Source organism: Haemorhous mexicanus, chromosome 2 (assembly GCF_027477595.1).
Source record: "Haemorhous mexicanus isolate bHaeMex1 chromosome 2, bHaeMex1.pri, whole genome shotgun sequence".
In the NCBI taxonomy this organism is placed as follows: domain Eukaryota; kingdom Metazoa; phylum Chordata; class Aves; order Passeriformes; family Fringillidae; genus Haemorhous; species Haemorhous mexicanus.
In genome coordinates this window covers 42,509,423-42,523,502 of record NC_082342.1, presented here as the reverse complement: position 1 = coordinate 42,523,502, position 14,080 = coordinate 42,509,423, and the positions used below count along the sequence as shown (strand labels likewise).

At 38.7% G+C, this 14,080-nt stretch overlaps 1 protein-coding gene across 7 annotated transcripts; it reads left to right on the top strand.

The window, feature by feature from the left end:
* Positions 1 to 267: 267 nt before the first annotated feature.
* FAM76B (family with sequence similarity 76 member B) lies at positions 268 to 12,949 on the top strand. 7 transcript variants are annotated; one of them, XM_059838582.1, is made up of 10 exons: positions 268 to 494; positions 604 to 668; positions 1,149 to 1,203; positions 2,722 to 2,877; positions 3,724 to 3,920; positions 5,878 to 5,925; positions 6,125 to 6,205; positions 6,881 to 7,013; positions 9,639 to 9,740; positions 10,379 to 12,949. In XM_059838582.1, the coding sequence occupies exons 1-10, from the start codon at positions 390 to 392 to the stop codon at positions 10,466 to 10,468; spliced, it is 1,032 nt and encodes a 343-aa protein (XP_059694565.1). In that variant the 5' UTR covers positions 268 to 389; the 3' UTR covers positions 10,469 to 12,949. The 7 variants fall into 7 exon arrangements, with proteins under 7 accessions (XP_059694565.1, XP_059694567.1, XP_059694566.1 ...); XM_059838581.1 differs by having other exon boundaries at positions 319 to 494; positions 6,878 to 7,013; XM_059838584.1 differs by lacking the exon at positions 5,878 to 5,925.
* Positions 12,950 to 14,080: the final 1,131 nt, after the last annotated feature.

Here is a 14,080-nt window from a genome sequence, read left to right as displayed (position 1 = left end):
CCGCCGCCCGGCGCAGGGCAGGGCGCCCGCGGCGGGATTGGCGGCGGCGGGGCCGGCGGGGGCGGCGATTGGGCGGCGGCGTTCGAAGGCAGGTTTGGCGCGGGGCGGCGATTGGCTGCGCGGGCGCAGCGCGAGCCCGGGCCCGGGGCGGAGGGAGGGAGGGAGGGAAGGGCGGGGGGCGCGCGCGGGGTGACGCCGCTGCCGCCGACACAAGGGGGACGCGGGCGGGCGGCGCGCGGGGCCCAGGGCGGCACCGGCGGGAGCGGCTCCGGGACGGGGGCGGCGGCGGCGGCGGCTCCTCCTCGGCGGCCCCGGCGGCCGCTCCGTCCCTCGCCCCGGCGGCACCTCCCCATTCCCCTCCCTCGGCCCGCCCGTGTCCGCCCCGCCGGATGGCGGCGGCGGGCGCGGCGGCCGCCCCGGCGCTTTATGCCTGCACCAAGTGCAACCAGCGGTACCCGTTCGAGGAGCTCTCGCAGGGCCAGCAGCTGTGCAAGGTGCGGCGGCGGCGGGGCGGCCCCGGCCGGGGCTGTTGGCGGGGCGGCGGGCGGGGGCGGAGCGCGGGCCGGGGCTCGGCCGGGCAGTAACGCGGCGCTTCCCCCGCAGGAGTGCCGCATCGCCCACCCCATCGTGAAGTGCACCTACTGCCGCTCCGAGTTCCAGCAGGAGAGGTACGGAGAGCGTCTGCTCGGGGCAGCGCGGCTGCAGGAGCTGGGCCTGGCTGGTCCGGGGAAGTGCGGGCTGAGAGGGGATCTCATCAATGCGTATCAATATCTCCGAGGCGGGTGCCAAGGGGGTGGTGCCAGGCTCTTTTAGCGGTGGTGCCCAGCGACAGGATGAGGAGTCGTGGCCATAAACTAAAACAGGAGAAGTTTCACCTCCCCATGAGAAAGAACTTATTTACACTGAGGGTGGCAGAGCACTGGATCAGGCTGCCCAGGGGGGTGATGGGGTCTCCCTCTCTGGAGACACTCAGGATTCGCCTGTTCCTGTGTCTAGGTGACTCTGCCTTGGCGGGGGGTTTGGACCGCAGGTCCCTTCCAACCCTACTCTTCTCTGATTCTGTCTGCCAGTAATTGCATGGGGAAGAATATCAAAGTGCATGTTTATCACCCATTTCAATATTGTGCCATTTTATCTCATCTCTTTAGCAAAACCAACACAATATGCAAGAAATGTGCCCAAAACGTGAAGCAGTTTGGAACGGTGAGTTGTTACTTGGTTCTTTATGCTGAAGTTGAGCTTGTTTGTGCTTCAAACCAAAAACAAAGTTCTCTTGCAACTAATCTTCTTATTTTCTTTTGAGAAAAAAAAACCCAAAACCAAATCCACACTATAGATTGCCATCCAGAAAGTGATAGAAAAGCCTGACATCTCTTGATTTCCTCCGTGGGTTACCGTTTCTTTTCCCAAATTGAAATCCCTTTGGGTTATATATCACTTAACAGTTAAGAATGATTTCAATATAGCTATTTGTAACAAAGCAGTGTTATATCATGCCACGCAGGTTGAGTTATTCCCTGCATATTCTCATAAGCACATGCTTCATGGCAGGAAGACCATTAGCTCTCATTCTTAATGAGTGGCAAATGTGAAAATCTAGTAATACCACATACTTCATATTATGTAAGTCTTAAAAAATGCATGTTAATCATGTTGGGCTAATAAGTACAAAAGATTTTGAGTATTATCTGCATTCATGTTGCTTTGCATTTTCTCATACTTAATTTTAGCTTCAGTTTTGTTGGAAAAATGAATTTTTCTATTCTGTGAATGCACACATTGTATCTGAGCTGCCCTGCAGATAGGAGTTTTGGGGGGTATCAAGATAATCTTGTTGTGAAACAAAAAGGCATAACTTTACTATACTTGACATAAATCATATTAGTTGAAATTCAACTTACTTGAGAAACATAATAGCTGTTGGTATGTAGTCAGGCACTTTGTGAATGTGTATGTAAACTGAACAAAGAAATGCTTTCAAAAGCTTAAAATGCAGCAAAATGAATTGCAGAACAGACCCATCAATGATTTTATCACTAGTTCATCAAAAAACAGAACTGCGCTGAAGCTAATCAGCCACTTCTAACCTATGAAAACCGACATCAGTTTTCTGTTTCAGCACTCTATTAGTCTAGTTGAGTGTATGATATAAAATTTGATAACCTGACCTGATAGTTCAGATAAAATAGACTGAACTTGGCTTTTGTTTGGTGGTGGGGCTTTTTTGGTTTGTTTTAGGTTTCCTGCAGAATTGCAGGGATTAGGTTACTAATCTTGGAACTGTAGAGTTACTGAATCCCTGAGCTGTGCAAAGGAGAGGGATGCCATCAGAAACTTCCAGTCTAAAATAAAAATCACTTGGTTACTCTTCTTTTAAAGTTCTGTAAGTAATTTCTTAAGTAGTGTAGTAAAACTGAGAGAAAATGACAACATATTAAAAAAAAATAAAAAGCAGTAGGTGTGGAGGTAAATAACCAGATAGATGTGTATGTTTCTTTTATTGTGTTTGGGTTTTCATGGAAAGTCCAGGCTGGTTTTAACCCTTGAAGAAGCGTCATTTTGGAGGAAAGTTTTGGTACTGAAGATAAAAATGGTAGGAAAAAGGTTCTTTAGGGTTATCTGAAGCCCTTCCAGTTTTGAAGCATCATTGTGCAAATTGAAATGCCAGTGTTCATTACTGCAAATACAAATGTATTGACTTCAGTTCAAACTTTTTTTCAGCCCAAGCCTTGTCAGTATTGTAACATTATTGCAGCATTTATTGGCACAAAATGCCAGCGTTGCACCAACTCAGAGAAGAAGTATGGCCCGCCCCAGACCTGTGAGCAGTGCAAACAGCAATGTGCTTTTGATCGAAAAGAGGAGGGAAGAAGGAAGGTAGGCTTTGTTCCACATCTCTCATGGCTTAGGCTGACAGTAGTGTTCCTCTCTCAGAAGAGAAAGATTAACAGGAATGTATCTTAAGTTCTCTGGTGCTGGATTAAAGTAACTGATCTGTGCTTTTCAATATTTGAATTAAATTTTGTAACTTGCAGTTGTTATTTTATCTACTGAGCTAACTTTTAATTAAATCACTCTTTCTAAAAATAGGCATAAGTGTTAGCAGACAATTGTAGCTGGGGAACAAAAGTTAACCAGCTCAACAGTTTCTCATGTTTTGATATTTATTTTACTTTTATTTTCCTATCCTTTGGATCTCATGTATGTTCATAACTTGAATCTGTCACTTTACCTCTTCTTATTTGCCTGCCTTGCTTACCAGAGAGGTAGACTGCTCTGAGCAGCCCTTTGTGTTCTGTTTTGTTAAATAGCTTTGGTGAGTGCCACTTTCTCATTCCTGAAGGTGCTGAGAAAATGACCTCAAAAGCCTCTTGACTGAACCCAAGAATAATGCCGTTTTTACAGAAGAATTTACTTGGTACAAGTAACACGTTGTAAAAAAGACTCGTCCTTTTAAAAAGTTATTGTTTTTTCTGCAATGTAGAGCAGGTCCAAAAATCGCTAGGACACTCTGTAGCATAACTTTAAATGACAAGTGGAATAAGATTCACTTTACTAAAAGAAACTTACGTATATTGGAGATACAGTAGTGATGCTTCATACCAAAGATGTCTGTTTTTCCAAAGATAATGGATGAAGTGAAACAAAATCTCTTTGCAAATATTGCGTGCATCTCTCTAGTGCAATATACTTGGAAATAAAACCTGAATTATTTCTCAAAAGGTTGATGGAAAGTTATTGTGTTGGCTCTGCACGCTGTCCTACAAGAGAGTGCTACAGAAGACAAAAGAACAGAGGAAGAGCCTGGGATCTTCACATTCTAACTCCTCATCCTCCTCTCTTACTGAGAAAGACCAGCATCATTCAAAACACCACCACCATCACCACCATCATCATCGTCACAGCAGCAGTCATCATAAGTAAGTATTTCAAAAATTGAAATAGTTGTTGGTTGCTCTTCGTCTTCTGTGTTCTGTTTGTACTGAGATAGTGAGAAAAACTACTTAAAACATGGTCTCAAAAGCAGTAGCAGAACATTGTTCTTCATGGTCTTTCAAAATCCTTGGATTCTTAGAGTTTGAATGAAGGTGGTTCATTAAAAAAAAGGAATTCCTGATGATTGTTAAACTGGTTGACATTAGAATCGGTAACAGGTTTAGGAAAAGGGCTCATGGAATGGCTACAGAAACGAGTTACTTGAGGGCAAACTTTTATTTGGGTTTCTATGCAGCAACTGCTGTGTGGTACCTGCATTTGCCAGAGTTGTGTATTAGCAGTGAGAATCCTCATCCTGACTTGCTTCACCCTGACTTATTTGTGTACAAAAACTCAAAATCAAGAGGAGAAGCAGAAACAACAGTGTAGGATTGCCTTCAGTCTAGGACCAGTTTGTACTTCTTTCCTAGCTTTTATAACCAAGTCTTGCTGGAGTGGGCAGTTTGGGAGTGGCTGTGATACAGACATAGGGACATAAGACTGTCGCTTCAGTTACTGTCACTCTAATAACATTTCACATAGTTTTGTCCCATTTTCTGCAGCTTTTCTCAACACATCATCTCTGGCCATGGCATAAACCAACCTTAATGTACATAACAAATTTATTTAGTCATAAACTCCAGAATTCATTTTGGATTTTGTGCTGCTATAATAGTAGTCATGAGTTTTATTTTCATTGATAGATTTGTGGCAGCATAACTTAAGAACTACTTACTTTTTGTGTTTGATAGTAAATACAATGTCTGCAATGGTAATGACCCTGATCCCAGACACATAGACACTTTCCTTCTAAGCTTCACAAGTCTAGTGAAGCTTAGAAGGAAAGCTTATAATTTTTCATCTTGTCTGAAACTTGCCTATGTAAGTGTGACTTAAAGATAGAAGCAAAATAAGATGAAATTATATTGGTAATGAGTAAAAGAGAAAGGCCCATACTTTCACTTTAAAAAATCAAAAATATTTGGCATTTTAGGAATTTGAAGAAAAAAATTTTTCTCGTCTATGCATTGAGTTACTGTACTGTTCCTTTTCTTTCAAATCTCTGCTGAAAATTGAATTACAGAAAGTTAAATCTAATTTAATGCATTTGGCACAGGTACAGTAGGGATTAAATAAAAAAAATAAACTCTTTACTACAGGACAGAGCTTCTGATATACTCAAGAGTTACAGCAGTACTCATATCAATACACATGACAATGCTCCTGGTTTCCCACCTTTTTTCTGTCGACTGCCACAGGTCCATTGCTTCTGGTCCAATTAATATGACTCCTTTTCCCTGTCCATTTCAGTTATTGTTAAGATTAGACAATAGAGACAATGAGGTAGAAATACAGATTATTGGAGCTATTTCACTCAGTGCAATCTTCTTCATTCTACCATTGTTATATCAGTGTTCATTATTAGTTCCTTTTGAAACTATTGAAAGCAATCAGTGACACCTGAGAAGCAGTTATTTTCAGGGATCCAGAACTTAACTTTACTCTTCTGGCACCAAATGAGCACCATTTCAGGCAGTATTCATATGGCAGTATGGGAATCCCAGAAGAACTGCTTTAGACCAGCTTGCTGAGTACAAGATTAGCAAGACAAAATTCACAAAAATTGGGAGGTATCAGCAAAAACATTTAGCCATCAGTCTTGAGGTCTACCCCTTGTGACTTGTAATAGTGTAGATATTTAGCCAAGAAGAAACTTTATAGCATCCTGACCTACTAAAGCATAGTCAGGAACTCCAGTGTCCAACTGAAAATTCATAAATGCTCACCATATTAGGAAGAAAGAAGGGGGGAAGGATTTTTCTCAAGTACAGATACCATTCACATAAACTTACAAATAATGGCGTCTTTGATCAGTTACCAAGTACATTTCACATATTTCAGAATCAGCAATCTGAGTCCAGAACAAGATCAGGGACTATGGAAACAGAGGTAAATATGATATTATGTATTAATTTTCTTTTCATTTGTCTTGCAGTTTTCATTTAAAGAATTTCTTTTTTCTTACATTTCTGGCTAGTCTCTAGCATTCCACCTAGGAGCATGAGTTAGTTTTTTTACATGTACCAAATGGTGATACTAGAGAGTTGCATAGTATGAGGCTTTAGGTTTACATTTTGTTTGATTTCAGCCATAAATCCTCTGCAGCTATTCAGAATGAAACTCCAAAGAAAAAACCCAAACTGGAATCCAAGCCATCAAATGGAGATAGGTAAAGTTACATTTTTGTAAAGCTGAGCCATTTCAACCAAAGAGAGCACTGATTTGTGGCCAGTTGCCTTTCTTTGTGTGTCTGAAGAATGAGGGTGTGAAACTTGTGTCCTGCCAGATGGATTATTGGGTGGCATCTGAGTGCTGTCAGTCAATTAAGTTACTTTATTAGCAGAAAACTAGCAGTTATTTTCCTGCTTTTAAGCTGTTTGGGGCAAAATTAAACAAAGATTATGCACAAGGTAACAGTTATCAACCCAATGGTGTTCCCTCACATTGGGAAACTGTTCTGTCAGTTAGATGCAGGGTAGAACCTGCTGCTTTAAGCTGACCCAGTATCTAGAGAATTCTTTTGAACCTTAATGTGGGAGACTGAATCTTTATTCTGTCTCTGGCCAGATGGTCAGAATAAAAGTTAAAAGTGGCTGCTTCAGTCAAAAGGTATTTGTCCCCCTCAAAGCTAATACTGAATTATATTTCTGCAGGTGTATGTAATGTGTGCCATTAGTAAGGTAATTTGCCAGTTGCATCCATTTCTGTCAGGTACATACTTTTTTTGCATTAGTCCTTAAGGATGTTTATGGAATTATTAATTATCAAATTTGAAAGTTTTTAAAAAGTGTTTTTCTTTTTTCTTTTGATGCTGTAAGTAACTATTGGTTTTCACTTTTAGTAGCTCTATAAATCAGTCTGCAGACAGTGGAGGAACTGACAACTTTGTCCTCATAAGTCAGCTGAAAGAAGAAGTAATGTCACTTAAACGTCTTCTGCAGCAAAGAGACCAGACTATTTTAGAGAAAGATAAAAAGGTAAAAAATTACACCTGCTTAATAAGAACTTTATAATTTTGTTTTCTGCTTTGTCGTCTCCTAGAAATGTCAAAACAATAAGATACAACAACAGTCAGATACAACTGTTTTGTATAGCAGCTAATCAGATCTTAACATCTAAAGGAAAACTTTTGCATTCTTGTATCATGAATATATTTTGTCTCCTAAGTCAAAGAATAATTAATCTTACCTCACTTCAGCCATGAAGAAGTTAGCCTGTTACTCAGGCTTTGTGCCACAGGTCATGGATAAAGTGCCAGACAGTTTGAGCATGTTTAATATGCTCTAAACTGAGTCATGGCAAAGAGTAGGAACCATTCTGAGTTTAGCATAGTTTTTACTTACTTCTAAACTAAAGCAACACTAGCCATATTGAGTTGATGTCCAAATTTCCATTTGCAGTGTATGAAAATTAAGTGGTTTGTTTTTATAGTATTGATAAGTATGTGTACTATGAGTTGTCAAGTCTTTGTGGGTAGTCAGAGACTAGAAGTAAAGCTTGGATTCAGTGGCTGTCAGTCAACAAAAGTTAATTGGAATCAACAGGCCCAAGTGGCTGCGGCAAAACTCTTATAGAAGATTCACTCTTCAGACAAACTAATGACTAACAAGAAAAGGGAAATAACAACAAATACACACTTTGATTTGCATTTGCTTTATTTCTCTGCCATCTGAATAACTAGATGCTTTTAGGACACTGTAACAGTGGCTCTAGAATGTCTGTTCAGGATTGAGTAGGTTAAGGAATTGTATTCCAAACAAATGTATTATATTTTCAAGTAAAATTTTGATTGTGAATGCATGGTGGCTTACCAAACATTGATGGTTAAGAAAGACTCATTCATACTGAAAGGAAAATGCTTACACTTTTAAACCATAGATCAGTATCTTCATTTCTACACATAGTTGTGTTTTGTAAAGGATATTGAGCCTATTTTTGTTTATGTCACTGTTAAAATATACCTGGTGTTGGAAGTGCTTGCTATTTCAAGCCTTTAAGTGTTTAATGTGAAAGTCTGTCATGGATTCTCTTTAGGTATTTTCTTCAAAGGACAGACATTAGGCCCTCTTATAAAGCTAGGAGAAGATCATGAGTTAGTGGGAAATTCACTTATCTCTTTTTATTCTCAATCTACTGGGCAAAGCTAACAAAAGTGGTAGGTAAGAAAATGTCACCTACTTCTGCATAACCACTGCAGTGACTCGTGTTGTGCTGTTTCCATAGGGAGAGCATCTATTGAATTTAATATCCCCACTGCTAAAACTATTTGACTTGAGTTCTTCGAACTTGGTCTCCTTCAGGCATGAAGTCCTCACTTTCAGAATGTCACTTACTTTTTCAGCTGCTGCAGGGAGGACAAAAGACAGTGTTTGCATTGCTGAAAAATTACAACAAATGAACATACTGCAGATTTTTTTTTCACTGTGAGATGTACTGGGTGAAAAGCCTGAGCCATACTGAGATTGCTGTTAAGGTTGTGTCTCAAGATTTGTGAAGGGACAGCATTTGAACAGTTTTGAATGCTCCAAAAGTAAAACCTCTGAATTTAGCATGGCAACAAAAACAGCTCAGTACACCAGCTTTACAGATAATACTTATTCATCACTTTCTGATATGAGTCAAGGTATCAGCCGTGTCATTATCAATGCTTATTGTTTGCATTTTTTTCTTATTGTTAGCCTTGTTTGTCTTTCTGCACAAAAAGGTAATGAGAAACCACAACATTACCATGGGGCCCTGAGACTTCATTATTAGGGCAGGACCACAGTTTGCTGAATGTTCACAGGTAGTTTGCTCACCTAGTTGCATACTTCACTGTGTTTACCACTAGTTTTCTTTATATTTAGTGTGAGCTATGTGAGTTTGCACCGGATGCTCTGTAGGCTACCACAGCCATAAGTGCATGCCTTGAGCAGCAGTGTGTGTTCAGGGAGTTATGTACCATCATAGCAACATACCTGCACTTGGCCATTTGATTGACTGTTCTTTTGAACAATATCTGTTTCACTACGTGTGATTTAACACATACTAAGGTTGGCAATAGCAGTCTTGGTAGTCACTTAGGAGAGTATGCTTTGGTTTGTTTTGGCAGGCATCTTTGCTAGCAAAGAGGCTTCATTTCTTAATAAATCTAGAATGTATATATTGTATATATTTTTCCTTCTGCTTAGGACAAAATGTAGCACACAAGGACACAAAAACATCCTTTTTATTGTCTTTGTAGGAAAGATTTTTTGGGTGTTACCACACTATATAACTGAGAGATGTAACTGAAGATTGTGGTAAGCTTCTCACAGCTGAAAGAAGAGCAAACTGTAAATTACCAGTCTTGTATTTGAATGTTTTTTTGTTGAGGTTTAGCCTATTTTATGCAAAATTCTGTGCCAATAGTATGGTTATATGACTACAGTTGCTTTCTGCATATAAAAGAGGTATACAGATTTTTTGAACTGCTTCTCAAGTGCTGAGCTGTCAGTACTACAAGAGTAAATAAATACAGCATTTCCTGAGATTCCTGAGCCTTCACTAAAGATTTCATATATTGACTAGAAGATGTATCCTGTAGCAGTTCAGGGAATTTTCATAGGTTCTGTGTTTTTCAGTTGACAGAATTGAAGGCTGATTTCCAGTACCAAGAGTCTAACTTGAGGACAAAGATGAACAGTATGGAGAAAGCTCACAAGGAAACTGTGGAACAGTTGCAGGTGCGTAATTGCTTATCAGTGCTTGGGAAATACTTCAGATGGAATCAATATATTCAGGCTGTTCAGCATGTTCACTCAGGATTGTTCGCTCCAATACAGTAGCACCAAGTTCATGAGTGGTCATTGCTGTGCTTAACTTTGGTTGCATTGTACAGCAGGTCTGGAGTCAACAGTCTCCATATGAGTTAAACTCACACTTTGAACTTTCAAAGGTAAAGCCTTACCTCACGTGCTTTCTCAAAGTTTATTTTTTGTGTCTGTTCTCTGACAATTTATCAGTTATCATTGGGCTATGGATCTGATTTAAGCCCTCAGCATTAACACATTGGCAGCTAGATGTCTCTTATTAAAGTATGCTTTATCAGGAGGAAAGCCTGAATTAGTTGCCTTACAAATCACAGACTGAGCAAACACTCAATGCAATAGTGGATATACTAAATATTGCAATATGGGGACTGTGATTACTTTCTTGGTTGAAGAGAAAATATGCATATCAAGAAACATACACAGTTCTTTGAAAAGTGATCATTACCTTCTCTGAATGTTCTTACCATGTGCATTTTGATAAATTGTTCATAAATGCAAAGTGCATGACACTACTATTTCAGTAACTCATACTCTTTTAATCTGTGTTGCAGGCCAAAAACAGAGAACTGCTCAAACAGGTCGCAGCATTGTCAAAGGGTAAAAAGTTTGATAAAAGTGGGAGTATCCTCACATCTCCTTGAGGAACTGGTTCTTTGTGGGGTTTGCTACTCAATGTACATTTGAGTAATTCTGTGAAGCCCTTAAAATCCTGTGTAGTGGAAAAAATATTTTTGCACACCAGATTAGTTGGCATGTTTCCTACATGTTTTTATAATTAATATGCAGCATTTTTTAGTTACTGTTCAGATGAAATACTTCAACTGGCTTGAAGAATGTTTTTATTTTTTTGATATTGGAAACCTTTTGCCAGCAATAGTATTAAACAATTGCATAGAGAACATAGCAGTGCTCTCTCTGAAAGGACAACATGCAATAACAAACTAGGTGTACTTTTTACAAAGTAACAACCGAGTCTTTTAAACTACAATGATGTCAGCCAAACGTTCCTGGATCTGCAGTGACACTGAACACTGGTTTCTGGCAACTGTTCTTTTACTTTGTATGAGAATATAAATTTGGAATGGAAATCATGGTGCTCTCAAGTGGAACTAAAAAGAGGCATATATGTATGTGTAAATACGACTGTAACGGTTATATTCTTAGTTATAACAAGTAATTAGTGTTTTACATTCTTGTGATAGGGACTGACTGAAAGATTATCTATTGTACAGTAACAGAGGCAGTGTGGTTTTTGTAAGATTTACTGTAGACTTTTCTTGCAAGTGCCTTTCTCCAACTGTTTATTTATAGGAATGTTGGTATTTTGTACATAAGGTTTTTATGTTTTAAAAATCATGTTTAATAAATGTTTTATGTAAATATAAATGTGTGTACAGAGGAATCTGAAACAAAGATCAAAGTGGCTAGTGCAGTGCTCGAGGCAGCATTAAGAGCTGGCTAGCTGATTGATGGACAGTGAGTATTGGCTTTAGATAACCCTTGTAGCTTGTGTCTGTGAGGTGTAGAATTTTATTAGTGCTGCTTATGCCAAACACTGCCTGAACAAAACACAAAATTTTTTTTGCCACACCGGAGTTTCGTGGTTTGTTTATACATTTTTCCCATTTGGCACAGCACTAATTTTAATTCCATAGCAGACATTGTATTCCAATGTTACATCCTTAGCTAGCGATACACAGTCAAAGTTTAATTGCATTCATTCCCCATTGTCTGAGTTAACGTACTTGGTTGTAACTTATGGTGATTCTTCTTAATGAATCGCAAGATTCACATCCCCCACTGAAGATGCACACTGAGAAAAGAGTATCCAAAACTAATGGTCTTGAAATTATTAAGGGAATGGATGTGGTGTCATAGGGTGGGTTTTAATGTTTTGAATGGATTTTCATTCTAAATTACATCAGTTTAAGGTTAGCTCTGCTCCTAATGGACATGAGTCATATTCAGAAATTTCTTTTAAACAATCTTTTAGTATACCCCAAGGTATCTGTTCAGGAAGGTAAGTTATGAATCAGCATAAAAGGAAGTAGACTTACATGGGTAAAGGTTTAAGTCAGCTCTGTATACTGACTGGTAACAGGGTAGCTGTTGATATTTCTGCAAGCTTAATTGTGTAGAAACAGCTACACATTTTTAATTGAAGAACAAAAGTCTATAGACCCTTGGCTGTTCAACCAGGTGCTGAACTATGAACACTTTCTCAATAGTTCAAATAAATTCCAGCAGCAACAGACTACTGAAAAATACAAAAAATTTAAGCTATCTTGCTTCATATAGTATATGTGTATTTTTATACCCTAAAACCAACTTTGTAAATTTATGAAAGCTCCTCTTTAAACATATTAAACTAGGGTAGAGAATGCTGCTATCTTTGGGGTTGTTATTAATTTTTTTAGTATACAAATTTATGACTTTTATTAATTCAGAATTAATATTTAGGTCATTTTTTCCCATTTTGATGGTGACCCATACTCAGTGAAATGAGTTTTAAAATACAGAAATGCATAGCAAAATTAAATGTTTGAATTAAGATTACTTAATGATATTGGTTCAAGCTGCAGTTGGGACATTTTAAAGAGACAAGCAGAAGTTCTGTATTAGAAGTAATTGACTTCATAAATCCCAGTCAGAAGAATTTTTAGAGGTTTCAGAGTGTTTAGTTCTAATTAGTTCTAATTAAATACCCTGTGGGTTTTCTTACATGATCTGATTTTTAACATTAATTTCTTAACTAGCCAACTGAATGCCAGTCCTGAGAATCGTGTTCTGGAGCTGTAGATTATTGACATAATAAACTGATGTTCTTTAAACGTGGATCTGCCAGGAGATTGTTGTACTGTATTGTGCTGTTTAGCCTGTTTCCAGATGTTGATTAGCATTGACCAGTAATGGCCATTTTGGCTCAAGGTATTTATGTATTTTAAGCCTGTGAATATTGCAGCCCCCTTTTAGATAGTTTGTCCAAATCCACGTTCTGCAGTGAAGCTGTTCAGCTGTCCACATGTATAGAGAATTGAAATCCTGTACTGGCACACATCTGACCGTTGACATTTTGTACCTTTTCTAAATCCAATGTTTCACAATAAAATCTTGTCAAAACATTCATCTGTCCTTTAAAAATTATTCAAAAATCCATATTTTGTGTTAATCTTTCGTGCTACATCACTCACTAAAAGTCTGTGGCCAGAAAATGGGCAGAATTTAATATTTCAGTTTCTGTTAAGATTAGACCCCTTGGGCTGTCTGCAGATTGTAACAAACTAGAGCTACAGATTACTTTGTGTCATGAAAATATTTTTGTTTTCTACCACAAAATTATAATAAATAGAAATATTTTTCTGTCGAGAAGAAAAACACACAAAGTGACATGGATAATATCTTTGTTCCCTTTCTTGTGTCAGGAGGAGTTAGGTGCCCACAGCAGCATCCTGCTGGCTGCCAGTCTCAGTGGCTCCTTGTGTTTAGAGCCCTGGGGCTGCAGATTGTAAATCTCATTTTTTATTTTTCTCAGCAATCAATCTTCGTCCTTCTCCTATCTAGAAGAATACTTCTCATTCAAGAATTAAAGTTCAAAACCAAACCAAAACAACAAAAGCCAAAAAAGAACCCCCCAAAAAACCGAAGTCCAACAAGAGAGTAAGATTCTCAATCTGTCTGGTCAAGGCAATTACTGAGAAGGGGAGAATCTTTGAGTTTCAGGGCATCTCAAAACTGTTGATACTTTGTGTCAGGTATATTAATGAACAATATGCTATTCTAATGCTGAATTGCTCTTAGACTCATTCTAATGCAAACTTGCAACAGCAGCTTTGATGCCATTTATTTTTAAAGCTGAGAGCTAGTCAAAATTAGGTGTGTACTTACTTTAGATGTGGCTTCCATGTGACATGAAAAATGTGTGTAACTGGCCATGTAACCAATTGACTCCTGAAAAGATATTTGCATCATTTGAAGCAAATTTCCTTAAAGAAGATTTAAACTGATATAACCTGTGTATAGGCATTCAGGCAGTTCTTTATGGTCTTTAGTCCCTTCAAAAGTTGAGGATCCACACTGATTTTTATGAAAACACTGATATTTATGATTATAAACTATAGCTTTTGAAATGGAGTAAAAACTTTTCATGTCATTTTTATTCATTCCAATGATTACTAAAATATTGGTACTACAATAGAATATACATTTTTGGATATATTATGTGCAATTGCTTTAGCTTTCCTAGTGGAAGAGTC